The sequence below is a fragment of the Pygocentrus nattereri genome, chromosome 18 (assembly GCF_015220715.1).
Source record: "Pygocentrus nattereri isolate fPygNat1 chromosome 18, fPygNat1.pri, whole genome shotgun sequence".
NCBI lineage: Eukaryota > Metazoa > Chordata > Actinopteri > Characiformes > Serrasalmidae > Pygocentrus > Pygocentrus nattereri.
In genome coordinates, this window is record NC_051228.1 from 39,610,669 (window position 1) to 39,637,076 (window position 26,408).

The 26,408-nt window shown below is 47.1% G+C and overlaps 1 protein-coding gene across 2 annotated transcripts; it reads left to right on the top strand.

The window, feature by feature from the left end:
- The first annotated feature begins 1,680 nt into the window (after positions 1-1,680).
- On the top strand, positions 1,681-24,491 carry zdhhc20a (zinc finger DHHC-type palmitoyltransferase 20a). Of its 2 annotated transcripts, XM_037547535.1 has the most exons (14): positions 1,681-1,894; positions 4,942-4,968; positions 6,207-6,301; positions 8,627-8,747; positions 8,961-9,030; positions 9,135-9,167; positions 10,381-10,501; positions 14,994-15,029; positions 16,744-16,876; positions 18,095-18,221; positions 19,041-19,127; positions 21,038-21,147; positions 22,320-22,367; positions 22,730-24,491. In XM_037547535.1, exons 1-13 carry the CDS (start codon positions 1,777-1,779, stop codon positions 22,361-22,363), a joined length of 1,122 nt encoding a protein of 373 aa, XP_037403432.1. In that variant the 5' UTR covers positions 1,681-1,776; the 3' UTR covers positions 22,364-22,367; positions 22,730-24,491. The 2 variants fall into 2 exon arrangements, with proteins under 2 accessions (XP_037403432.1, XP_037403433.1); XM_037547536.1 differs by lacking the exon at positions 14,994-15,029 and having other exon boundaries at positions 1,683-1,894.
- The last annotated feature ends 1,917 nt before the right edge of the window (positions 24,492-26,408 follow it).

Consider the following 26,408-nt stretch of genomic DNA (forward strand, 5'->3'; position numbering starts at 1 on the left):
ACACGGCGTATTCCAGCACCACCCTCAAACTCAGAGAGCTCTGTAGACCCACGTCCACACGGCGTATTCCAGCACCACCCTCAAACTCAGCGAGCTCTGTAGACCCATGTCCACACGGCGTATTCCAGCACCACCATCAAACTCAGCGAGCTCTGTAGACCCACGTCCACACGGCGTATTCCAGCACCACCCTCAAACTCAGCGAGCTCTGTAGACCCACGTCCACACGGCGTATTCCAGCACCACCCTCAAACTCAGCGAGCTCTGTAGACCCATGTCCACACGGCGTATTCCAGCACCACCATCAAACTCAGCGAGCTCTGTAGACCCACGTCCACACGGCGTATTCCAGCACCACCCTCAAACTCAGCGAGCTCTGTAGACCCATGTCCACACGGCGTATTCCAGCACCACCCTCAAACTCAGCGAGCTCTTCAGAGAGACCCATACTTCCATAAATGCACCTGTGGCAATGGGACTGAATGCAACACCTGAATTAAGTGATTAAGAAGTTCAGTAGAAGCTTCATGTCAGGGTTTTCCAAGGTTGAGCAGCTGCATGAAGCCTTACATCACCAAGCACAGAGCCAAGCATCGGCTGGAGTGGAGTAAAGCGCCGCCGCTGGACTCTGGAGCAGTGGAACCGTGTTCTGTAGAGTGATGAACTAAGTGATTAAGAGGTGTGCAGCTTTATCCATAGTGTGTGTGTGTGTGTGTGTGTGTGTGTGTGTGTTTATATTTGTTGATATATGTCTGGAATATATGACCCATACTTTAACACGGCCACATTGTCACATTGACGTCGCAGAACCCATTTATTGCGTGTATCAGGCTTCTGTATGACAGGTGATGAGAACCTGTGCTCCTCACACTCTAACAGACTGGGACTTTTAGGGTTTCCTATCCACCTTACAGGGAACGCAACGTTCTGATCCGCAAACAAGGGAAGAAATGAGCTCAAATAAAGGCCACAGAATGAAAAGGAAGCCACACAAACACCCGAATCCTGATAAGGGTGGTTACCACACCCTGATAACACAGCAGCGCCCGGAGGGTTGGGGGGTTCTACGCAGACCAACCCATCGTGTTGCTGCCATCTGCTGGACCAAAGCGGAACTGTAATCGGCTGGATGTTTTCACAGAAAACAAGAGATGGAAAGGAGGGAGGAAAGTGGGAATTCTGGACAGGTTGTTAAAGCTAAAGACGGACTACACGACGCGGGAGAAGGATCTTAATGTAATGTTAACCAGATTAGCAGCAATGCTAACGTTATAGAACAGACAGGGCCGTAAGGCGAGCGACGCGCTCATTTACCGCTCATTTCGAGGTGAAACCCTTCTTTGTTTTACTCAGCCGAGCGGAGCCGAGCCGAGCCGAGCGGAGCCGAGCCGAGCGGAGCCGAGCCGAGCCGAAGGGAGCCGAGCCGAGAGGGGCGGAGCCGAGCCGAGCCGAGCGGAGCCGAGCCGAGAGGGGGCGAGCGGAGCCGAGCCGAGCGGAGCGGAGCCGAGCCGAGCGGAGCGGAGCGGAGCCGAGCCGAGCCGAGCCGAGCGGAGCCGAGCCGAGCCGAGCCGAAGGGAGCCGAGCCGAGCCGAAGGGCGCCGAGCCGAGAGGGGCCGAGCGGAGCCGAGCCGAGCCGAGCGTAGCCGAGGGGAGCCGAGCCGAGAGGGGCCGAGCGGAGCCGAGCGGAGCGGAGTCCAGCGGAGCGGAGCCTAGCGGAGTCCAGCGCAGCGGAGTCCAGGGGCGCGACGTCACAGCCTCTCCACAGGCGGATTAAAGATGGCGCCGTCTCATGTGCTGCGGTGCTGTCAGCGCGGCTTGTCGTGGATCCCGGTGATCTTCATTAACCTGGTCGTGTGCTGGTCCTACTACGCGTACGTGGTGGAGCTCTGCATCTGTGAGTATGACTCGCTGCCGTTTCTCTGAGGGTTGGGGGTTTAGCGCCGCTGGTGGAGCGGCTGGCCGTGACCGCCCGGGTCCGCCCGGCACCGCCGCTGGCCGTAAAGCCACCTGGCGGACTGACTCAGCTGTCAGAGACGCTCGCGCGGAGGAGAGTGACCGTTGAGTTGTGTCGGTACCGGTACCGTCCGACAGACGGTCCGTAAACACGGAGGCTCGATTTCCCTCCGTTTCCTCTGAGCACCACGAAACGCGCTTCCGGAACTATTTCAGCAAAAGTTGAGACACTTTCAGCTTTTCACATCTGTCAGCCCAGCTGGAGACATCACTCTCTCCCTGTCTCTCTCTCTCCCTGTCTCTCTCTCTCCCTCTGTCTCTCTCTCTCTCTCTCTCCCTGCCTGTCTCTCTCTCTCTCCCTGCCTGTCTCTCTCTCTCTCTCTCTCTCTCTCTCTCCCTGTCTCTCTCTCTCCCTCTGTCTCTCTCTCTCTCCCTGCCTGTCTCTCTCTCTCTCCCTGCCTGTCTCACTCTCTCTCCCTGCCTGTCTCTCTCTCCCTGTCTCTCTCTCTCCCTCTGTCTCTCTCTCTCTCTCCCTCTGTCTCTCTCTCCCTGCCTGTCTCTCTCTCTCTCCCTGCCTGTCTCTCTCTCTCTCCCTGTCTCTCTCTCTCCCTCTGTCTCTCTCTCTCTCTCCCTGCCTGTCTCTCTCTCTCTCTCCCTGCCTGTCTCACTCTCTCTCCCTGCCTGTCTCTCTCTCTCTCCCTGCCTGTCTCACTCTCTCCCTGCCTGTCTCTCCCTGTCTCACTCCCTCCCTGTCTCTCTCTCTCTCCCTGTCGTCAGGAAATTTACACCTTGTGTAAAAGTAAACAGGCATTTTCAAAATATGTCAGACTGAAAACCCACAAAAATGGAGATACGAGGTTTTCTTCCAACGGCAGCGATATTTCGGTCCAGTGGCTTGATAAGGTCGGCATCCCGCTTATTGTTTACCACTACTGGTCCTCCCTCGGACCACCCAGATTACTGTCCTGCCTACAAGCTTTAACCAGTTTTTAATCTCCTCAAACTGATTTTAAAAGCACAGGGACTTTTATTCTGGAAAATAAACTAAGACAAACGCTACAAACTGCTGAGGGAGAGAAATGATGACCAGGCCTGGTATAAAAAGATTTTATAGAAAGTGCCGCTGACGCTGAGCCGGATTAAAACGACTCACTAAACTAATTTACCAAGTACAGGAGGGAATCAGTCAGTTGGAGTGCAGGAGGAAAATGAGGGATAAGTGGAATGTTGTCTCTTACTCCGGTGGGCCGCCCCGGAAAACGCTGAGCAAAACGCCAGTGGACCACCGGTTCGGCCATCAGCGGGCCGACAGTGGCCCACTGTCCTCTTGCTATCAGGGTTAAAACAGCGTCTCTGTCATCGGGCAGTGAATTCAGAACCATTTACTGTAGGAATGTTCTGTGAGGGGGACGTCTGGTTCCCATCACCACCACTGTGAGCAGTTCTGACCCGGTACGTTTCTCCAAAACAGAGCGTTTCACACCAAACCGCGTCCGTTTAATTACACCGAAAATTTTAAAAAAAGGGTGGCGTTCCCAAGTAAAGCCCTAGGCCGTCTTTTCCTCCCCATAAGGAACAACACTGTTATAAGTGTCCACTTCCTTGTGTCGTTCATCCCAATTATGCTGGGCTTAGTGGACCAAAGTGCAAAGCTTGGGTTTCCCTGATTTAGTCCTATAAAGACACACTGAGTCACTGAGTCAGCTTACAGGGCAGTTTACATGCAGCTCATACAAATCCCAGCACCTGGCACTCAGTGCTCATCATTTCAGAGGTATTCCCTGCTCGTGGACACAAGGCAGGCTTTCTCCATGCCAGATGGCAGTGCCAGCCTCCCCGTGGCCTGGCCCTACTGGCCTGACTGGGGAGAGGCGTTGAGAGACAGGCGGACAGCTGCCAGTCTCCACTCAGCAGCTGCGTGTGAATGATAGAGGATTGTCAGATAATCAATGGAATGCTCTCTAACTTAGTGTCTCTCTATCCCCCTCTCTCTCTCTCTCTCTGTCTCTCTCTGTCTCTCTCTCTCTCTCTCTCTGTCTCTCTCTCTCTCTCTCTCTGTCTCTCTCTCTCTCTCTCTCTCTCTCTCTCTCTGTCTCTCTCTCTCTCTCTCTCTGTCTCTCTCTCTCTCTCTCTCTGTCTCTCTCTCTCCCTGTCTCTCTCTCTCTGTCTCTCTCTCTCTCTCTCTCTCTCTCTCTCTCTCTCTCTCTCTCTGTCTCTCTCTCTCTCTCTGTCTCTCTCTCTCTCTCTCTCTCTCTCTCTCTCTCTCTCTGTCTCTCTCTCTCCCTGTCTCTCTCTCTCTGTCTCTCTCTCTCTCTCTCTCTCTCTCTCTCTCTCTCTCTCTGTCTCTCTCTCTCTCTCTCTCTCTCTCTCTCTCTCTCTCTCTCTGTCTCTCTCTGTCTCTCTCTCTCTCTCTCTCTCTCTCTGTCTCTCTCTGTCTCTCTCTCTCTCTCTCTGTCTCTCTCTCTGTCTCTCTCTCTCTCTCTGTCTCTCTCTCTCTCTCTGTCTCTCTCTCTGTCTCTCTCTCTCTGTCTCTCTCTCTCTCTGTCTCTCTCTCTCTGTCTCTCTCTGTCTCTCTCTGTCTCTCTCTCTCTCTCTCTCTCTCTGTCTCTCTCTGTCTCTCTCTCTCTCTCTCTCTCTCTCTCTCTCTGTCTCTCTCTGTCTCTCTCTGTCTCTCTCTCTCTCTCTCTGTCTCTCTCTCTCTCTCTGTCTCTCTCTCTGTCTCTCTCTCTCTCTCTCTCTGTCTCTCTCTGTCTCTCTCTCTCTCTCTCTCTCTCTGTCTCTCTCTGTCTCTCTCTCTCTCTCTCTCTCTCTCTCTCTGTCTCTCTCTGTCTCTCTCTGTCTCTCTCTCTCTCTCTCTGTCTCTCTCTGTCTCTCTCTCTCTCTCTCTCTCTCTCTCTCTCTCTCTCTCTCTGTCTCTCTCTCTCTCTCTCTCTCTCTCTCTCTCTCTCTCTCTCTCTCTCTCTCTCTCTCTCCCTCTCCCTCCTCCAGACACAATCCCTAACGCTGAGGAGCAAGGTAAGAGTCGGAGGGCCGGTGCAGCACAGCGAGGCTCTTACTGCCTCAAAGTGCTACTGGAGGCGGCGGGGGGGCTTTTAAAGTTCGAGCCTGATTGGCTGATTCACTGTTGCTTCCTAGCAGTGGCGGCTTATTAGCTCCCAACCGAGGACACAAACAATAAACAAAGCGCTCTCTGCGCTGCCCTGAAGGTTTTACTAATAAACATTAAATAAACAAACATTTAGCGTGAAACAACCTTGTGCACTGATGCTTTATAAATGTGTTATTAGCATGAAATGAACAACCTTGTGCACTGATGCTTTATAAATGTGTTATTAGCATGAAATGAACAACCTTGTGCACTGATGCTTTATAAATGTGTTATTAGCATGAAATGAACAACCTTGTGCACTGATGCTTTATAAATGTGTTATTAGCATGAAATGAACAACCTTGTGCACTGATGCTTTATAAATGTGTTACAGCAACAGTCAGAAGTTAGAACTTTAACAGTTTTACTGTTTATTGTTCTTTCATTTAAACTTATTTGAGAAATAACTGCGCTCGATCAAACAGCTGCGTTTAGGTGTGTAATGATTGTGCCAGGCCCGTTTGTTTGTTAAGTTGCATGTTATAAAGAAATCAAAGGCCGTGTTCACGTTACCAGGTTAAAGTGGCTCAGATCCGATTTTCTGCCCTGATGTGACTCAGATCTGATGTTTTCAGGGCTTTGTGGAATCCGATCTCCTCAAATCCGACCTGAGCCACTTTCATATGTAGTCCTAGATCGGATGCGTATCTGATTTCGTGGTCATGTGCCCTTAATGTGACGCTCAGATCGGAATTCATGTGCTTTCTTTCCATCGTTCAGCGTTACCACGGCAACAGCGCCGTCCAGCCGTTAAAGCCTGTAATCGGTGGAAAAGCAGCTCGTCTCACCTTTTCCTCCTCCGTCTGGCTCTAATAACGAAGCTGAGAGCTGATCAGAGTTAATGATCTTCTCAGCGAAGCTCGTTCTGCTCGTTAGTTTGTGCTGATGATGCAGTGATTCAGTCACGTGACGTCACTGAGTAGGAGGAGCTCATGAGGGTCAGTTCAGGAGCCGGTTCATCACATTAGTGACCGATTAGAGTCACTGACCTAAACGAGTCAGAACCATCGAGTCAGAGATCGGATCTGAGCAGCGAGGCCTGTGATGTGAACGCAGCTCTAGTGTAATTGGGAAGAAAATAATGTGTGTGTCTTTTTCTCTGCAGTTATTTATCTGGTAGTGTTTCACGTCTGCTTCGTAATGTTTATGTGGTCATACTGGAAAACTATTGTTTCCAAACCCAGCAACCCTTCAAAAGAGGTGCAGTATTCATACGACATGTTTCTATTATTTCTACATCTTTTGCTTCTTCTTTTTTGGTATCAGATCACAAATTAGACTGTAGAGCTCTGGGGCCGTATTACAGAAACTTCCTGTCTTTTTTTCTTAAGAACTGACCGGTCAAGATAACCCAGCTAGCAGATGGTCAGTTGGTCAGTTCTGGCTTTCCTACATGAGTGTTGGTTGACCACAGGGTAGTTGTTAGGCATGCGGGCCAGACCAGGGCCAGATCTTGAAGAGCATCATACCATTTTCTACATTTTTGGGGCAGTTCTGGGGTGAATATTGTGGACCAACAGTGTAGTTGGGCCAGATTGGGACCAGATTTGGGCCATGTCCTTCAGTTCAACTCACTTTACAGTGTGCGGGTCAGATCTGGGCTGAGGACTGGTCCCACAAGTAAGTCAGACAAGTTTTGCTAACTGGGAAGATTCTTCACAAATTTGTATTACAGAAGCAAATCTCATCTTAATTTAAGAATCGTATCTTTTATCTTACAGCATCTTTTCTTTTCTCAAGTTAGGAAATCTTAACTTTCTCCACTGAAGTCGACAATCAGCTGTTGTGTCTGTTGCCTAGCAACCGACCATACAGGCACAGCTGAAATGTAAACATGTAATCAAGTTAGCCAGTCAGACGGCTAACGTTAGCTACCGTTACTGATGTAAACAAGGTCAAATAAAACTAAAGCGTGATAAACCGCTCTTCAGTTTCAGTCTCCATTTCCCAAACGCTTTACGCCAAACGTTCTTCTTCCTAATAAACAGACACGCGTTCAGCTCCGCCTCCTCATTATTCACCACCATCACTGTAACATTTCATCAACATTAACACAGGAAGGTGATCAGAGGCGCGGAGGAGGTCGAGTCGGCAGCGTCTGGGGTTTTAAACGCTGTTAATAAAAACTCAAAGCTCAGTTTTCAGTGTAGATGAATGAAGCGTCATTATGCTGGTTATAGTGAACTGAGCTGCTCATCACTGAGTAAAGCAGTAGAACCAGGCGGTTAAACAGAAGTTCAGACGCTCTGGAGTTCATCTCAAAGTTAAGACTTCGGATGTTTCTGTAAAACCGTTTTCTCGTCTGGAAATCAGATCAGATTAGACTGTTGTTCTGTAACGGTTTCGGTCTTTCAGTCTTAGGAGTTGCCATGACGACAAAGCAGATCTCAGACTTAATAGTTGACTGTAATGTGGCCCCTGGTGTCAGTGTTTCACCCCCTTTCCAGCAGTCCTCACATGCCAGAGGGCACGGCCTGCTGGGCGGGTCACTGCCTGGCCTGTAGTTACGTTACCACAGACCATAATGACAGACGAGGGAATGACAGCAAGGAGAGCATCAAAGAAGCCTGTAGTTTTGAGGCTTGGTGCATTTTTCCTTTATTTATTTAATATTTGCATGCATGTCATTCACCTCACTCGTCGTGTGTGTGATGTTTCCCTACTTTTTAAAATGTATTTTTGTTAATATTCCAGCAGTTCTGTTATTATAAAGTGGACACATGCTGTTAATTTAAACTCACAACCTGCATCAGGGTCATTCCACAGAAGCGTCCACTTTCCTGTCTCACCATAGGGGTCACTGGTGTTACTGACCGTCACCGGTGTTCCTCATAATAAAGGAAACACCAGAGACGTTTTTAATGATCAACGCATTTTACAGAACATCAAACCACACGCTGTCCATCAGGGAACGTCCACTAAAATATGGAATTTAATCCATTTGGGTTTCTATTTTTTCACAGTGACCTCAGAATAAAGTCGGTCACACCAGTGACGTCAGCTAGAAGCTTCATATGAGATCATGAGCTGAATGAGAAGATCTCTGAGAACTGAGAGACACAGTGGACTCACCATGAGCTTTTCTCCATAGATCCTCAGAAAACAGGTCAAAAGGAGGTCGAGTGACGTCATCGGCGTGACTTTTATTTCTAAATGAGAGTTTTTTAGTTACGCAGTAACACCAGTGACTCGACTCCTGGGGTCTTTCATTATAGATTTTATAACATTTATTTGGCTTTTGTTTTCTTTGTTTCTTCTGTGGTGACTGGAATTCTATATGATTGATTTATAAACCAATACTGCTAAATTGATTGATCAAGAATGTGTAATTGTTTAATTGTTTTGTTTTAAAATGTAAATAAATTGTAACCCAAACATGTTTTTGAAGTGTAATATATCTGTAAACGCTGGGGGCGCAGAAATGGATGTTGCTGTAAAATGACCCGAATGCCTATTTAGCTTGAATGTACAGGTGTTCATATACAGATATACAGACTCTTAACTCTGTTCCCCTGTCGGCCTCAGTTCTGTTTGCCGAAAGCAGAGAAGGAGCAGTATGAAAAGGAGGAGAGGCCAGAGGCTCAGCAGGAGATCCTGAAGAAGGTGGCCAGGAATTTACCCGTATACACCCGTACAGGCTCTGGAGGTCAGCAGTGCACGGCATACTGAATAAAACGTCTGAGATACTGGAATAAATGCTGCCACAGCGGTTTAGGCTGGCTGGCTCTGATATATACAATATAGTTTATAGAGTAGAATATAGAGTGGACCATATAGACATGGATATAACTGATGTTTCAGCTGACGTTTCTTATGTTCTCATTTTTTGACCCATTTGTTTTTGATTTGTTTTTCACAGCTATCCGATACTGTGACCTCTGTCAGCTGATCAAACCGGACAGATGCCATCACTGCTCCACATGTGACCAGTTAGAAAACATCCCTTCATTCAGATCTCGATCAACATGTCCCGTCATACCATTCAATTAGAAACACCTTCCGATTGATTCTGTGATGTTTCTGTTTCTTTCAGCTGTGTCCTGAAGATGGATCATCATTGCCCCTGGTACGTAGCTTTAAAAGAACCCTGTTTAACTTGAATTAATGTGGTGCAGATCACTGACCGTTGCAGTGCTGACCGTCTGCAGTCTGACCATATGAAAATGAGCCTCTGACCCATCATTAGAAACTCAGGGCACATCTTTGGGAGTTTATACAGATCAGGCATAACATCCTGACCTCGTTTCTGAGCTCACTGTCCACTTTATCAGTTCTAGCTAATAAAATATGTTTTCAGCCCCTCAGTTTAAACAGAACTTGGTTCTTCCTTCATCAGTGCTCCATGTGCATTAACGGTGCAGTGATAGAGTTGGGTAGTGTTTTAGAATATGTGATGTGGCGTCTTCTCAGTCCATGTAGTCCAACCAGAACACGAAACTAGTGTGTTCGGTCCTCTAACTGCCCTCGTGACTGGTAGACTGATGATTTGGGAATTGGTCATGTGACTAGATTTGTAACTCATTTGTTGCATTTCCGATATCACAGTATTTATCCTGAGATCCTGGTCCTTTCCAGGTTTTCAGCGCTGATGTTGGTTAAACGTATTGGGTCTTGTTTAAACACTGGCACGAGTGCAGCGTGAGACGGGACAGCTGAGTGGGGCTGAGTGTGGGGCTGAGTGGGGCTGAGTGGGGCTGAGTGTGGGGCTGAGTGGGGCTGAGTGGGGCTGAGTGGAGCGAGGATTGTCAGTTTCAGCTGGTCGTGTGTTTCTGTGTATGAAATGCAGAAAAGTAGTTTATGAGTTTGTACCTCTGCCATTGTTCTCTCTCTCTCTCTCTCTCTCTCTCTCTCTCTCTCTCTCTCTCTCTCTCTCTCTCTCTATCTATCTCTCTATCTCTATCTCTCTCTCTCTCTATCTCTCTCTCTCTCTCTCTCTCTCTCTCTCTCTCTCTCTATCTCTCTGTCTCTCTCTCTCTCTCTGTCTCTCTCTCTCTCTCTCTATCTCTCTCTCTCTCTCTCTGTCTCTCTCTCGCTGTCTCTCTCTCGCTGTCTCTCTCTCGCTGTCTCTCTCTCTCTCTCTCTGTCTCTCTCTCGCTGTCTCTCTCTCTCTCTCTCTCTGTCTCTCTCTCTCTCTCTGTCTCTCTCTCGCTGTCTCTCTCTCTCTCTCTCTCTCTCTCTCTCTGTCTCTCTCTCGCTGTCTCTCTCTCGCTCTCTCTCTCTCTCTCTATCTATCTCTCTCTCTCTCTCTCTGTCTCTCTCTCGCTGTCTCTCTCTCTCAGGGTCAATAACTGTGTAGGCTTCTCAAACTACAAGTTCTTTGTGCTGTTCCTGGCCTACTCCATGCTGTACTGCGTTTTTATTGCAGCCACCGTCTTGCAGTATTTCATCAAATTCTGGACAGTGAGTATACACACACACACACACACACACACACGCACACACACACACACACACTTGTGGAAGTGATTCCGATTCATTAGTAGGACATTTAAAAATAGTAATATTAAAAATGAGATGCGTCTAAAATGATAAACATCTGTATTTTCTAAAAGGTCTACGTGACGTTTGGAAATGAAATGAGTGTCAATAATGTCTGTACCTATAAATCGATAACTGCAGTATTTCCATCCTTTATGTCTATAAAGTACCAAAAACCACAATAGTAACATTTAATAATAAAGAGGTACCAATAAACCCCTAAATCAATAAACCGTTAAAATTACAAGGTAGTACCTGAATAAATAACAGATCAGATGAGGATAAAACACAGTTTACTGAAATGAGGCTTTTAGGCCATAAACATATTTTTAAGAAATCCATTTATGGTGGATGCTGGGAAAAACAGAACCCAGAGTTATCTGTTTATCACTGAGTGTGTTTACATGCACTCAATAATCCGATCATCATCAGATTTCTGTAAACACCACTCTAGAAATCTGATAAAGAGGCTGGATTTTAGCTCAGTAATCAGATTCCTCAGTGCTGAGAGCTCTCACTCTGATTTCTATCAGATTTCTCAGTCTGTGTGAGATCAGACCGTGGATGTCGTGAGATGCAGTAAAACACTGTTGGAGCAGCGCTGAAACCAAACAGTCTGATTCATGTAGACCTGGAGTTTCCCCATTATCTGATTACTGTCTGACTCCTGTAGACCTGGAGTTTCCCCATTATCTGATTACTGTCTGACTCCTGTAGACCTGGAGTTTCCCCGTTATCTGATTACTGTCTGACTCATGTAGACCTGGAGTTTCCCCATTATCTGATTACTGTCTGACTCCTGTAGACCTGGAGTTTCCCCATTATCTGATTACTGTCTGACTCCTGTAGACCTGGAGTTTCCTCATTATCTGATTACTGTCTGACTCCTGTAGACCTGGAGTTTCTCCATTATCTGATTACTGTCTGACTCCTGTAGACCTGGAGTTTCCCCATTATCTGATTACTGTCTGACTCCTGTAGACCTGGAGTTTCCCCATTATCTGATTACTGTCTGACTCCTGTAGACCTGGAGTTTCCCCATTATCTGATTACTGTCTGACTCCTGTAAACCTGGAGTTTTCCCATTATCTGATTACTGTCTGACTCCTGTAGACCTGGAGTTTCCCCATTATCTGGTTACTGTCTGACTCCTGTAGACCTGGAGTTTCCCCATTATCTGCTTACTGTCTGACTCCTGTAGACCTGGAGTTTCCCCATTATCTGATTACTGTCCGACTCCTGTAGACCTGGAGTTTCCCCATTATCTGATTACTGTCTGACTCCTGTAGACCTGGAGTTTCCCCATTATTGTATTACTGTCTGACTCCTGAAGACCTGGAGTTTCCCCATTATCTGATTACTGTCTGACTCATGTAGACCTGGAGTTTCCCCATTATCTGATTACTGTCTGACTCCTGTAGACCTGGAGTTTCCCCATTATCTGATTACTGTCCGACTCCTGTAGACCTGGAGTTTCCCCATTATCTGATTACTGTCTGACTCATGTAGACCTGGAGTTTCCCCATTATCTGATTACTGTCTGACTCCTGTAGACCTGGAGTTTCCCCATTATCTAATTACTGTCTGACTCCTGTAGACCTGGAGTTTCTCCATTATCTGATTACTGTCTGACTCCTGTAGACCTGGAGTTTCTCCATTATCTGATTACTGTCTGACTCCTGTAGACCTGGAGTTTCCCCATTATCTGATTACTGTCTGACTCCTGTAGACCTGGAGTTTCCCCATTATCTGATTACTGTCTGACTCCTGTACACCTGGAGTTTCTCCATTATCTGATTACTGTCTGACTCATGTAGACCTGGAGTTTCTCCATTATCTGATTACTGTCTGACTCCTGTAGACCTGGAGTTTCCCTATTATCTGATTACTGCCTGACTCCTGTAGACCTGGAGTTTCCCCATTATCTGATTACTGTCTGACTCCTGTAGACCTGGAGTTTCCCCATTATCTGATTACTGTCTGACTCCTGTAGACCTGGAGTTTCCCCATTATCTGATTACTGTCTGACTCCTGTAGACCTGGAGTTTCCCCATTATCTGATTACTGTCTGACTCCTGTAGACCTGGAGTTTCCCCATTATCTGATTACTGTCTGACTCCTGTAGACCTGGAGTTTCTCCATTATCTGATTACTGTCTGACTCATGTAGACCTGGAGTTTCCCCATTATCTGATTACTGTCTGACTCCTGTAGACCTGGAGTTTCCCCATTATCTGATTACTGCCTGACTCCTGTAGACCTGGAGTTTCCCCATTATCTGATTACTGCCTGACTCCTGTAGACCTGGAGTTTCCTCATTATCTGATTACTGTCTGACTCCTGTAGACCTGGAGTTTCCCCCATTACCTGATTACTGTCTGACTCCTGTAGACCTGGAGTTTCCCCACTATCTGATTACTGTCTGACTCATGTAGACCTGGAGTTTCCCCATTATCTGATTACTGCCTGACTCCTGTAGACCTGGAGTTTCCCCATTATCTGATTACTGCCTGACTCCTGTAGACCTGGAGTTTCCCCATTATCTGATTACTGTCTGACTCCTGTAGACCTGGAGTTTCCCCATTATCTGATTACTGCCTGACTCCTGTAGACCTGGAGTTTCCCCATTATCTGATTACTGTCTGACTCCTGTAGACCTGGAGTTTCCCCATTATCTGATTACTGTCTGACTCCTGTAGACCTGGAGTTTCCCCATTATCTGATTACTGTCTGACTCCTGTAGACCTGGAGTTTCCCCATTATCTGATTACTGTCTGACTCCTGTAGACCTGGAGTTTCCCCATTATCTGATTACTGCCTGACTCCTGTAGACCTGGAGTTTCCCCATTATCTGATTACTCAAGAGCATGTAAACATGTTGATCTGATTACTGTCAAAATCTGATTTTCTGCAGTGATCGGATTGTTGAGTGCCTGTAAACACACTGAGTATTTTACCAGTAGCTTATAGAACTCTTGTGTAGGCTGTACATGTAGGTTTGTATTGGACAGTAAACGGGCTTTCTTTGCACTGCAGGTATCGCGACCTCTTGTTCCAAACACCCTGAGTCTAAATCAGAATAGAACACGTATGAGTTTGACATCTGAAAGCCAACTGTTGTCTAGTGTGGAGTGTTGAAGTCTGCACTATAGTTGTTATTGCATGTAAAATAATAGTAAACTCCATTAATATGATTCCAAACTTTTGACCAGTAGAGCACGTTATGCCATAACTTCAGTTCCAAGTGAGCCGTTTGACTGACACTCAGATCTGAAGCGCAGCTCCAAATTCAGACCTTGTACGTCTGTAGAAGCTTTGTTCCTGACCCATATGTGAAAAAGCTTAAAACAAACAAAGACCTTAATTGTCTTTGCACTGTGGATGTGTGTTTGTGCCGATGCGAGAGAGAGCGAGAGACAACGAGAGAGAGAGAGAGAGAGCGTGAGAGACGAGAGAGAGAGCGCGAGAGACGAGAGAGAAAGAGAGAGCGCGAGAGACAACGAGAGGGAGAGAGTGAGACAGAGAGTGAGAGAGAGCGGGAGACAGAAGTGAGAGAGAGAGAGTGAGTGAGAGAGAGAGAGGTGAGAGAGAGTGAGTGAGAGAGAGAATGATAGAGAGAGACACAGAGAGAGAGAGAGAGCGCGAGAGAGAGAGTGCGAGAGACGAGAGAGAGAGTGCGAGAGACGAGAGAGAGAGTGCGAGAGATGAGAGAGAGAGTGCGAGAGACGAGAGAGCGCGAGAGACGAGAGAGAGAGCGCGAGAGACAAGAGAGAGAGCGCGAGAGACGAGAGGGAGAGAGAGCGCGAGAGACGAGAGAGAACGCGAGAGACGAGAGAGAGAGCGCGAGAGACGAGAGGGAGAGAGCGCGAGAGACGAGAGGGAGAGAGAGCGCGAGAGACGAGTGGGAGAGCGTGACAGACAACGAGAGAGAGCGTGACAGACAACGAGAGAGCTCGAGAGACAACGAGAGAGAGCGTGAGAGACAACGAGAGAGAGCTCGAGAGACAACGAGAGAGAGCGTGAGAGACAACGAGAGAGAGCGCGAGAGACAACGAGAGAGAGAGGGGGAGAGAGAATTGAGAGAGTGAGAGAGAGTGAGAGAGATTGAGAGAAAGAGAGAGAGACAGAGAGAGAGAGAGAAAGAGTGAGACAGAGTGAGAGACAGTGAGAGAAAGAGAGTGAGAGAGAGAGAGGTGAGAGAGAGAGAGAGAGAAAGAGTGAGAGAGAGTGAGAGAGAGAGTGAGAGAGAGTGAGAGAAAGAGAGTGAGAGAGAGTGAGAGTGAGAGAGAGAGAGAGTGAGAGAGAGAGAGTGAGAGAGAGTGAGAGTGAGAGAGAGAGAGAGTGAGAGAGAGAGAGAGAGAGCTCTTGTGTCTGTATCTAACATTCTGTCCATGTCTCTAACGTTCTGCCTAAAGCTTTGCCGAAGACGATCTGTAGAGCATTGTCCAGAGGTATGACCATGTTCTTGCTCTGCTCCTGTGACTGGGCATGTTGTTGTTTGTGTGTGTCGCGTGTCGTGTGGTGTGTTGCATGTCGTGTGGTGTGTGGTGCGTGTGGTGTGTGTTGTGTGTGGTGTGGTGTGTTGCGTGTGGGCTGTGTGTGGTGTGTTGCGTGTGTGGTGTGTGGTGTGTTGCGTGTGGTGTGCTGTGTGTGGTGTGTTGCGTGTGTCGTGTGTGGTGTGTGGTGTGTTGCGTGTGTGTGGTGTGTGTTGCGTGTGGTGTGGTGTGTTGCGTGTGTGGTGCGTGTGTGGTGTGGTGTGTGTGGTGTGTGGGCTGTGCTGCGTGTGGTGTGTGTGTGGTGTGTGGTGTGGTATGGTGTGTGTGGTGTGTGGTGTGTGGGCTGTGTGGTGTGGTGTGTGGTGCGTGTGTGGTGTGTGCTGTGCGGGCTGTGTGTGTGTGGTGTGCTGTGTGTGGTGTGTTGCGTGTGTGGTGTGTGGTGTGCGGGCTGTGTGTGGTGTGCTGTGTGTGGTGTGGTGTGTTGTGTGGTGTGTGTGTGTGGTGTGTGGTGTGCTGCGTGTGGTGTGTGGTGCGTGTGGTGTGTGGTGTGTGTGTGGTGTGCGGGCTGTGTGTGGTGTGTTGTGTGGTGTGCTGTGTGTGGTGTGGTGTGTGGTGCGTGTGGTGTGCGGGCTGTGTGTGGTGTGTGGTGTGGTGTGTGTGTGGTGTGCTGTGTGTGGTGTGGTGTGTGGCGTGTGGTGTGTGGTGTGTGGGCTGTGCTGCGTGTGGTGTGGTGTGGTGTGGTGCGTGTGGTGTGTGGTGCGTGTGATGCGTGTGGTGTGGTGTGTGGTGCGTGTGGTGTGTGGTGTGGTGTGTGGTGTGTGGTGCGTGTGGTGTGTGTGGTGTGGTGTGGTATGGTGTGTGGTGTGTGGTGTGTGGTGTGTGTGGTGTGTGTGGTGTGGTGTGGTATGGTGTGTGGTGTGTGGTGTGGTGTGTGGTGTGGTGTGTGGTGTGTGGTGTGGTGTGTGGTGCGTGTGATGCGTGTGGTGTGGTGTGTGGTGCGTGTGGTGTGTGGTGTGGTGTGCTGTGTGTGGTGCGTGTGGTGTGGTGTGTGTGGTGTGTGGGCTGTGCTGTGTGTGGTGTGGTGTGGTATGGTGTGTGGTGTGTGGTGTCGTGTGTGGTGTGTGTGTGGTGTGTGGTGTGTGTGTGGTGTGTGGTGTGTGGTGTGTGGTGCGTGTGGTGTGTGGTGTGTGGTGCGTGTGGTGTGTGGTGCGTGTGGTGTGTGTGGTGTGCGGGCTGTGCTGTGAGTGCTTACGCTGGGGCCGTTTCCTCGAAGGCGTCAGAGCTGCTGCTGGGCGTTGCCGTGCCTGCAGGCTAATCAGTCTGATTTCTAAGCACTGTTTGCCTGACGCTCTGCTGCATGACTCGCGCTGTCGGACCTGCGGTTACAAAGCATTACGAAAGCGAACGGCAGCTTTTAGAAGAGACGCATGCAGGCAATGCTTTTCTGATACGGCTGAATTGCGGTCTGCACACGTCGGAGGTTATTTCCCTTCAGGTTCTTAGCTTCCTGTGGTTAACGGCTTTCTTATCACACTGTAGACGTGCTGAGGTAGCAGCTGTAGTGAAATCAGTGCCCTGCGCGACTCAGTCCAGCTCAGATTTTAGAGCCGCTGAGTTTTCTTTAGCTGTGAAGTCGTGTTTGACAGTGTCCTCCTCTCCTCCCGAACAGAATCAGCTGCCGGACAATCACGCCAAGTTCCATGTGCTGTTCCTGTTCTTCGTGGCGGCTATGTTCTTCATCAGCATCATGTCCCTGTTCAGCTACCACATCTGGCTCGTGGCCAAGAACAGGACTACTATAGGTGACCCACCTCACCAGCGTCTGTAGTTAAAGTAGGAACTGCTCCGATGTAAACGCGGCCGTTCTGAGTGAAATGCTCCGTTCTGGACACTCGGAGTTCATCGACTCTAAAAGCTCCGTCACAGAAAGCCATCACACATCCGAGGCCTGCGACATTGGATTTCTGGAATCTGAGGGTTTTAGGCCATAAACATATTCTTAAAAAATCCATTTATGGTGGATGCTGGGAAAAACTGAACCCAGAGTTATCTGCTTTATCTATGAGGGTGTTTACATGCCCTCAATAATCCGATCATAATCAGATTTCTGCAGTTATCCGAGTGTTCGATTGGTCATGTAAACACCTACTCCTGTCTAGAAATTTGATTAAGAAATCTGATAAAGAGGCTGGATTTTAGCTCAGTAATCAGATTCCTCAGTGCTGAGAGCTCTCACTCTGATTTCTATCAGATTTCTCAGTCTGTGTGAGATCAGACCGTGGGTGTCGTGAGACGCAGTAAAACACTGTTGGAGCAGCGCTGAAACCAAACCTGGAGTTTCCCCGTTATCTGATTACTGTCAAAATCTGATTTACTGCTGTTATCAGATTATTGAGTGCATGTAGACACACTGAGTATTTTACCAGTAGGTTTAGAACTCTTGCGTAGGCTGTACATTTGTTTGTATTGAACAGTAAACAGGGCTTTATTTGCACCACTTGTTCCAATCACCCTGAGTCTAAATCGGACGCAGCGTTTCTCCACAGTGCATCGTTTCACATTAAACGGCTCTGAATGGCTTTTTGCATCTCAGCAACTGAAATATATAGAAAATTAAAGAACTAACTGGAATGACCTTTTCAGAATTGATCCAATCATTAGTGAGCATCGTACTAAATTAGTTATTGGACGTCAATGTGTTCCTGATAGTTCAGTGCCCTTTTATTGAACCTCCCTGCTTCAGTAACAACAAGCCTTTCTGATAAGACTGTTCGTTAAGGTCCAGGGGGCGGAGCAGAAGGACTTGTAGGGGCACTAATTAAGTTGTATGAATCACCCCTAATAGAGAACAGCCACAGTCAGCCCAGGCAGTTAAACAGCCGTCTGATGGCTGACGGGGTTTGTGGCCGTGGACAGTGCGACTGTTGGGGGTTTTGTAATACCTGTGAGAGAAAAGGTGTTTATTCTTGTGTAAAGTGGAATTAAAGCAACAGTGAGTGATGCTTATCTCCTCCCGACAGAGGCTTTCAGAGCGCCGGTGTTCAGAAACGGCCCCGATAAAAACGGCTTTACTCTGGGCTTCCGCAAGAATCTGGCCCAGGTTTTTGGAGACCAAAAGAAACACTGGTTCCTGCCTGTTTATTCCAGGTAAAACCACAGTTCAAATCTGTTTATGCTGCAGCAAATATTTTACCGCTCTCTTATGTCGGAAATGCTGTTACAGTTATTATCATGAACACGTGCTGAAGTACGAGTGAAGTACGATCGCCTCCGACTTGTGGATTAAGAATCTCTTTGCATTTATCTTCCCTTAGTGTTTAATGTAATGAAACGAATTCAGTTCTGAAATATACACCGGTCACACGTAACTCTCTGACCACCTCCTAGGCGCACTGTAGTCCTACAGTTACAGACTGTAGTCCATCTGTTTCTCTGATACTCTGTTACCCTGTTCTTCAGTGGTCAGGACCCCCATGGACCCTCACAGAGCAGGTACTGTTTGGGTGGTGTGTCATTCTCAGCACCTCAGTACCTGCTCTGTGAGGGTCCATGGGGGTCCTGACCACTGAAGAACAGGGTAACAGAGTATCAGAGAAACAGATGGACTACAGTCTGTAACTGTAGAACTACAGAGTGCAGCTATACGGTCAGTGGAGCTGATAAAGTGGACAGTGAGCGTAGAAACAGGGAGGTGGTCAGTGTTCTGCCTGACCGGGGGATATTTTATCCACAGTTGTGCTGCAGCATGGCAGCAAATTCTAAAAGGAAGGGAAGATGTCAGTGTGCTAGATAAGTGAGAGGGGTCCTGTCCCCGTGGCGTTTGATGACAGCCTCTTACTTTATTGTGAAAAATGATTTGATGGGATGTCAAAATCCTCTGATCACAGTCATTAACAAAGCGCTTTAATATGATTGGCTGGCCAGGATGGGACGAGTAATCACTGCTTTTCTTTTTCCGGTGTGAAGTTTGGGAGATGGTTATACATTCCCTACTCGATTAGTCAACACGGATTCTGAACAGGGAATTGTGGACCACCAGAGCAGCTCCAAATGGTAATCTCCTCATTATCTCCTTATTAATTCTTTTTTATTAATTATCTCTTAATTTAATGATTAATTAGCTATGTTTTGTCCTCTGTGTCGTACAACTAATTATAAGGATGTATTTACTATGTTGTACATGATCTATGTCGCTGTGTCAGAAGGAAACCTCATATTTAGATTTTTGAACCTGCCTGCTGCCTTTTATGTTGTCTGTAAGTTTCACGATGAATTGGTCAACAGAAATGACCCAAAATTAATTCTGGTTCCATTGACTTGCATTTATCCTTCTCCTGTAAAGTTGCTATTTTGGAGATACGAGGAGGTTTTCTTCCGAGAATATCAATATACCTACACTATATTGCCAAAAGTATTTGGTCGTCTGGCTTCACACACATATGAACTTGAGTGATGCCCCATTCTTAATCCATAGGGTTTAATATGACGTCGGCCCACCCTTTGCAGCTATAACAGCTTCAGCTCTTCTGGGAAGGCTTTCCACAAGGGTTAGGAGTGTTTATGGGAATTTCTGACCGTCTTCCAGAAGCACATTTGTGAGGTCAGACACTGATGTTGGACGAGAAGGCCTGGCTCACAGTCTCCACTCTAATTCATCCCAAAGGGGTTCTATGGGGTTGAGGTCAGGACTCTGTGCAGGCCAGTCAAGTTCTTCCACACCAAACTGGCTCATCCACGTCTTTATGGACCTGCTTTGTGAACTGGTGTGCAGTCATGTTGGAGCAGGAAGGGGCCGTCCCCAAACTGTTCCCACAAAGTTTGGAGCGTGAAATTGTCCAAAGTCTCTTGGTGCTGAAGCTTTAAGAGCTCCTTTCACTGGAACTAAGGAGCCGAGCCCAACTCCTGAAAAACAGCCCCACACCATGATCCCCCCTCCACCAAACTTTACACTCGGCACAATGCAGTCAGACAAGTACCGTCTCCTGGCAACCACCAAACCCAGACTCGTCCATTGGATTTCCAGACGGAGAAGCGTGATTGGTCACTCCAGAGAACTCGTCTCCACTGCTCTAGAGTCCAGTGGCGGCGCTTTACACCACTGCATTCCACGCTTTGCATTGCGCTTGGTGATGTAAGGCTTGGATGCAGCTGCTCGGCCATGGAAACCCATTCCATGAAGCTCTCTACGCTGTTCTTGAGCTGATCTGAAGGCCACATGAAGTTTGGAGGTCTGTAGTGATTGACTCTGCAGAAAGTCGGTGACCTCTGCGCACTATGCCCCTCAGCATCCGCTGACCGCTCTGTCATTTTACGTGGCCGACCACTTCGTGGCTGAGTTGCTGTCGTTCCCAATCGCTTCCACTTTGTTATAATCCCACTGACAGTGGACTGTGGAATATTTAGTAGTGAGGAAATTTCACGACTGGACTTGCTGCACAGGTGGCGTCCGATCACGGTACCACGCTGGAATTCTCTGAGCTCCTGAGAGCGACCCATTCTTTCACTAATGTCTGTAGAAGCAGTCTGCAGGCCTAGGGGCTCGGCTTTATACACCTGTGGCCGTGGAAGTGACTGGAACACTTGGAAATAGTGTATATACCTATAGCCTGGTCTTATGGTAATTTGATATTTATGTATTGTTGGTGTAAAATTAACTTTTCAAACACCAGCTGGTTTTTATACTGTGTGAGCTTCATGAACAGACCAGTAGAAATGCTCCAAAATGACACAAGATTAAAATCTTATACGTTAAAGAATTTTTTCCCCGTCTCTCATATAAAAAAAGGGGGGGGGGTCACGTGCTGGAGGTCAGGGAACCAGCCCTGTGACCGGAAGGTCGCCGGATTGATCCCCTGAGCTGACAGTACATGACGCCCATGTTATATATGCTGGTAAAGTATTACAAGAAAGCGTCCGCTGATGATTAGAAGGCTCCTGTTGGTGACTAAGTGTGTAATTTACAGTTCTGTCGATGGCCAAACGAACAGCCGGCCTCTGAGTGACTCACAGAATCATCTCCTAAGCAACGATGTGCACTCGGACGAACAGAAGGACTGCAGTGTTGCAAAGGCTGGTAGGACTGAAGGCTCCTTTTTCACTGTCAGACATTAGTTGTACTTACAGTTTAGAAGATCCGAATGTGGACTGCACCATAAGTCTAGTGAAGACGCCTGACTGCATTTACTTTCCACAGACTTTTTACAGGCCACATTTCATGTAACATCTCAAATTTATGTCACAACAGAGTGAACTGAGTGTGTTTTGTTGGGTTGAGGCAAATACTCGTAAATAAAATAAACACATTTACGGAGTCTTATGAAAAGTTCTAATGTCTACAGGGTGATTCAAAAAGATTCATCTGATTTCTAAATGATTGATTTCTACTGTAAATCATCACAGATCAGTGCAGTGAGCTGTAAACGGTGTAAATGAGCTGAAGTTTATTATGTAGTTCTACAAGGTCTCAGTCTGAACCTCCTCCAGCTGGACGGACGACATCAACACCACAGTCAAACTCATCCCAGACTGGACTGAGCGTGTCGGGCGTCGCTGCTCTCACGGCTCTTTCAGTGGGATTTCGGAGATCATCCAGTGCTGAGGAACCAGCGCCGAACGCTCTGAGCTGCTGGAGCTTCACTGCTGATGAAAATCCCGCTGCTCAGTTCTGGATTCACTCTTATTGACGTGGAGAACGCAGAACGTTCTGCTCAGGGGTCTCAGCTCCTCTCAGACTGAAGGAGCCAGTCAGAAACTCTATGACCCCCTCTTACAGTTGGAGTGTGATTGGTTCCTCGGCTCCTCACGGTTGGAAAAATCAGACTTTGAAGTCAGATTAATCTTTTTGAACCACCCTGTGTAATTTCAGTGTAGAACATCAAAATGTGGACTGCACCATAAAATCTAAGACTCTTGTGTAAACCTTTTAGTTCCAAAGGGGTTCACATGTGACCGTTGCTACTTTTTCAGTCCAACATCTCACACTTACGTCACAACAGAGTGTGAATTGAGTGTTTTGTCGGGTTGAGGCAAATAATTAGATATAAAAGCAAGAATTTATTGAGATGTATGAGTCTCAAGAAAAGCCCTAAAGCCTGACTGTAACGTGATTAGAGATCTGAGATGAGTGATGTTTGTTTGAGATTGAGCTCTTTTGTCAATCAGCAGAAAGAGACGTTGTTCATCACAGTAATGACAGCGTTGGTTCAGCGTCAGCTCGAGGCTGATTGATTCTTTTCTGTGCCACAGATAACGGCCTGACGGTGATCGTGACCGTGGAGAGCGAGTCCTAACCAGGTAAGCAGGTGCAGATGGGATTTCATTCACACGCGATGGACACCGATGCCGGTGCCACTGGTCAAACTGTGTGTTGGGCGTGTCCAGCGTAGACTGGTTCTCTTTCTCCCCGAGCCCTAAAGGCACAAAACCTAACCTTTCAGTTCTGATTTCAATCTGTTTACGCCTTTCAGGAAACACTCAGTCTAGTCTAGACGTGGAGGTAATCAGATTAAAGCGGCCACGGATTTGATGTGAGCTTTAAAACTGACTGTGTGGCTGGAGGTCTGGGCCGGACAGCCCAGATCCCATCTGCATGTCATTCCTCTGTTTACAGTTGTGATGGTATGTCTAAATATTTGAATCCTTGCTTTGTCCCACAGGGCCTCGGGGCTAGAGAGTGATTGTATCCAGCCAGTCTGGTCGTTTGGGAGCTGCGCACTCATCTTTTAACTTGAGAGACCAGGGAGCCATCAGAGATGCCTTAAACATAGCAGCTCCCTCTCATCTCCATGGAAACTGGTAACCAATGAGCACACATGCGTCCACACAGCATCTGTGTCTCATCACCCAGCACCGCCTCCACTGTACTAACGGGACCTGCTTTCCATTCGAGTCTTTTAAAAAACAAACAGGTTTTTGACCAAAATCTCCCGTTTTAGCCTGTGTTCCTTTTATTTGGACGGACTGTGAAAGTCTTACGCTTAACTGAGCTGTTTTCATGTGAAATGTGGAAAATATGGTTATGATACAGCTGTGCTACTTTCACCATTGCTTTTTTTTTCTTTCTTTTTTTGGGAAAGCGGGAAAGTTTATGGAACTGGACTAATGATGAGATGTAATTCTTTTTAATTAGTTGTTTTAAACCGATTATCATTATTATTTTTATTATTATTATTATTATTATTTTTATTATTATTAAGAAATTATGCCATTTATAGTGTCTGGGCAGCCTGTACCAAACGATCTGGCGCTCAGCCTAGTTGCAGTGATTAGTAATGAAACACTACACAGTCTTATCAGGGCACAGAACAACTTAACCTTCAAGCCTGTCCTGGAACAGGACGCGTTAGCCGCGTTAAAGGCCGCTGTTCTTCAGCCGAATCTTTATCTGCTGCGTCTGTAACAGCCGGTTTCCCCAGACAGCAACTTCCCTTTAGTTAGAAAAGAACAGGAAACGCTTTCAACAGAAAAACACTGACGCTGGGTTCCTGCTGACCGTTGCTCATTCTTAGTCTTAAAATAGATTTAATAAATAAATATTTCTAAAATATCTGAAAATGTTTTTTTTCTACTAGATGATTAAATTTTAAGACGAAGCCTCGGGTGAAAAGTCTCTGAGTAAATTAAACTGGATTATAAAACATCCTGCTGATGCTGCCCCTGTGGTCAGAAGCTGAGGAGCCAGGACTACAAGGGTCAAGCAAGTTCAGAGCGTATATCCATGTCTGATTTTCCACAAAGCTGTTTGAGAGATTAGACTTTAATTGTTGCCATATTTGAGTTTACATGCATTATGTGGAGGAAATGATCTGAAAGCACCATCGGCTTCTTTTATCCGTTTTTAGGTCAGCAGGTTTTGTTTTTTATTTACCACAAGCTGCTTGTTTTTCATGGAAATCGTGTTTGTTGCGCATGCAGGAGATGCTGGGCTGAAAAACACTGATGTACCGCTTTAAAGAGAATGTGTGTCATCAGCTCTCTGAAGTGTGGAGTCTAGAATGAGCCCCAGTACTCGACTCTGCTCTGTAAGTAGCGCCACGATCTGAAGTGGCAGATTTGAGCAGTGATGCTTTTAACATTTTCCAAGTTCAGTGAACAGGACGAGCAGTTGAACCTCGCTCTTCTGAGACCTCGCTGCTGTTCTGGGACGCGAAAGAACCGCCTCAGAACCGCCCCAGCTTAGATCAAGGCCTGCATTCTGGAAGCTCTTCAGGAGCGCCGATTCTGGATGATCTGGGACGTCGTGAAATAAATTAGTGTGAACAGAGTCGAATCCTAGATCAGCACGTTTAGTCTTTGTAAGGCATTTTAGAGCAGAGGTGCTTATCTAGGCAGGCTTTCTCACCCAGTTTACACCGGTCAGGCGTAACGTTCTGACCACCTCCTCGTTTCTCTGCTCACTGTCCACTTTATCAGCTCCACTGACCGTATAGCTGCACTCTGTAGTTCTACAGTTACAGACTGTAGTCCATCTGTTTCTCTGATACTCTGTTACCCTGTTCTTCCGTGGTCAGGACCCCCATGGACCCTCACAGAGCAGGTACTATTTGGGTGGTGGGTCATTCTCAGCACTGCAGTAACACTGACGTGGTGGTGGTGTGTTAGTGTGTGTTGTGCTGGTGCGAGTGGATCAGACACAGCAGTGCTGCTGGAGTTTTTAAAGCAGCATCCTGTGACCACTGCTGAAGGACTAGAGGATGACCAGCACAAACTGTGCAGCAGCAGATGAGCTGTCGTCTCTGACAAGGTGGACTGACAAGGTAGGAGTGTCTAATAGAGTGGACAGTGAGTGGACACAGTGTTTAAAAACTCCAGCAGCACTGCGGAGTCTGATCCACTCAGACCAGCGCAACACACACTAACACACCACCACCACGTCAGTGTTACTGCAGTGCTGAGAATGACCCACCACCCAAATAGTACCTGCTCTGTGAGGGTCCATGGGGGTCCTGACCACTGAAGAACAGGGTAACAGAGTATCAGAGAAACAGATGGACTACAGTCTGTAACTGTAGAACTACAGAGAGCAGCTATACGGTCAGTGGAGCTGATAAAGTGGACAGTGAGCGTAGAAACGGGGAGGTGGTCAGGACGTTACGCCTGACCGGTGTATTTACAGCATTCATCACAAGATGAAAGCCACACACTAATTTCTGACCAGCGAGTTTGAGAATGCAGCCCTTGGACGTCAAAAAGAGCCGCGTGCCTTCAGTTCTGCGTAGCTTAGAACTTCAGGTCAGTGAAGAAGAACTCGGGCAGAGTCTTTAGAAAGTTTGAACTTTTTAATTCCACATTTTCTAACCATCCTTACTTAGAAGACTAAAACAAAGTATTAGGATACTGATCCAAACGTCGTGGTTCATCGTTCATCCACACATCTCGCTCCTCGGTTTTAGGTTTGCGACAGGAGATGCTCTCCTTTTGCTGATTTTTGATATTTTGCACTTTTCTTCTTTTTGGTAAAGGGACGTTCTGTTCACATCTAGTTTTCTGTCCTCATGAGACCAGAGCAGGGAAACATGACATGTTTTATGATGTTACTGGTCATATCACGTGGTCACTTTACGCAAACCTTCTGATCCTTCTGCACAAACGTAACCTTTAAAAAGCAAGTGCAGTGACGCAGGATGAACTGATACCGGCGGATCAGAGCACCGTCTCAGAGCCCACCTGGAAACCGCACCTTTAGCACACAGTGGTCTGCAGAACCGGACGTCATTCACGGCCGCAGCACCATTTTAATACCAAATACTGCTGTGGAGGAATGGCGAGCGGTCTTTGAGCAGCTCCGGACCGCCTGGTGCGAACCCTCTTTAAACGAGCTCTGCACTTCGTGAAGCTCGAGCATTATCCATGTTTTTGGAAGTGTTTTCCGAGTTCAGGACTGTAATCAACACCAAAAACATCCTTTATAGAACAATGGATCTCACTAATTACTGATAACCTCCTAACTTTTCAGATGTTATTCGAAGGACCATTTTGCTGTCAGTATTAAGCATTAGTGTTTTATACATTAAAAAATTATATATTTATGTTTGCAATGAATAATGTTTTGTACTTACCTGCAGGCCAGTTTGGGTTTATGATGTAATATTTACAGCGATGTTTCAGAAGTCTAAACAGTTTGCACAGATTTTTTTTCTAATGTCTAATTAATGTATTTTGTAGAACATTTCCAGTACACGTGTAATTTTGAAGAGTTAATAATAAACTTTGCTTTTTTTGGTGCTCTGAATTGTCGTGCGTTTGTTTGTCAGACACGTGGCTGAACGCCGCCGCCGTTCTTCTGCAGACTCGAAGGGAAATTCCACCCGTTTTTCTGATTTGTTGAGATGTAAG

What these genes read in the sequence shown, in the direction of transcription:
- zdhhc20a (XM_037547535.1), top strand. Translation starts at nt 1,777, where the DNA reads ATGGCGCCGTCTCATGTGCTGCGGTGCTGTCAGCGCGGCTTGTCGTGG. An exon ending in ATTTCATCAAATTCTGGACA is followed by an intron (nt 10,502 to 14,993) that starts GTGAGTATACAC and finishes TTCTGCCTAAAG; the next exon opens with CTTTGCCGAAGACGATCTGT. An exon ending in CTGCAGTGTTGCAAAGGCTG is followed by an intron (nt 21,148 to 22,319) that starts GTAGGACTGAAG and finishes TCTGTGCCACAG; the next exon opens with ATAACGGCCTGACGGTGATC.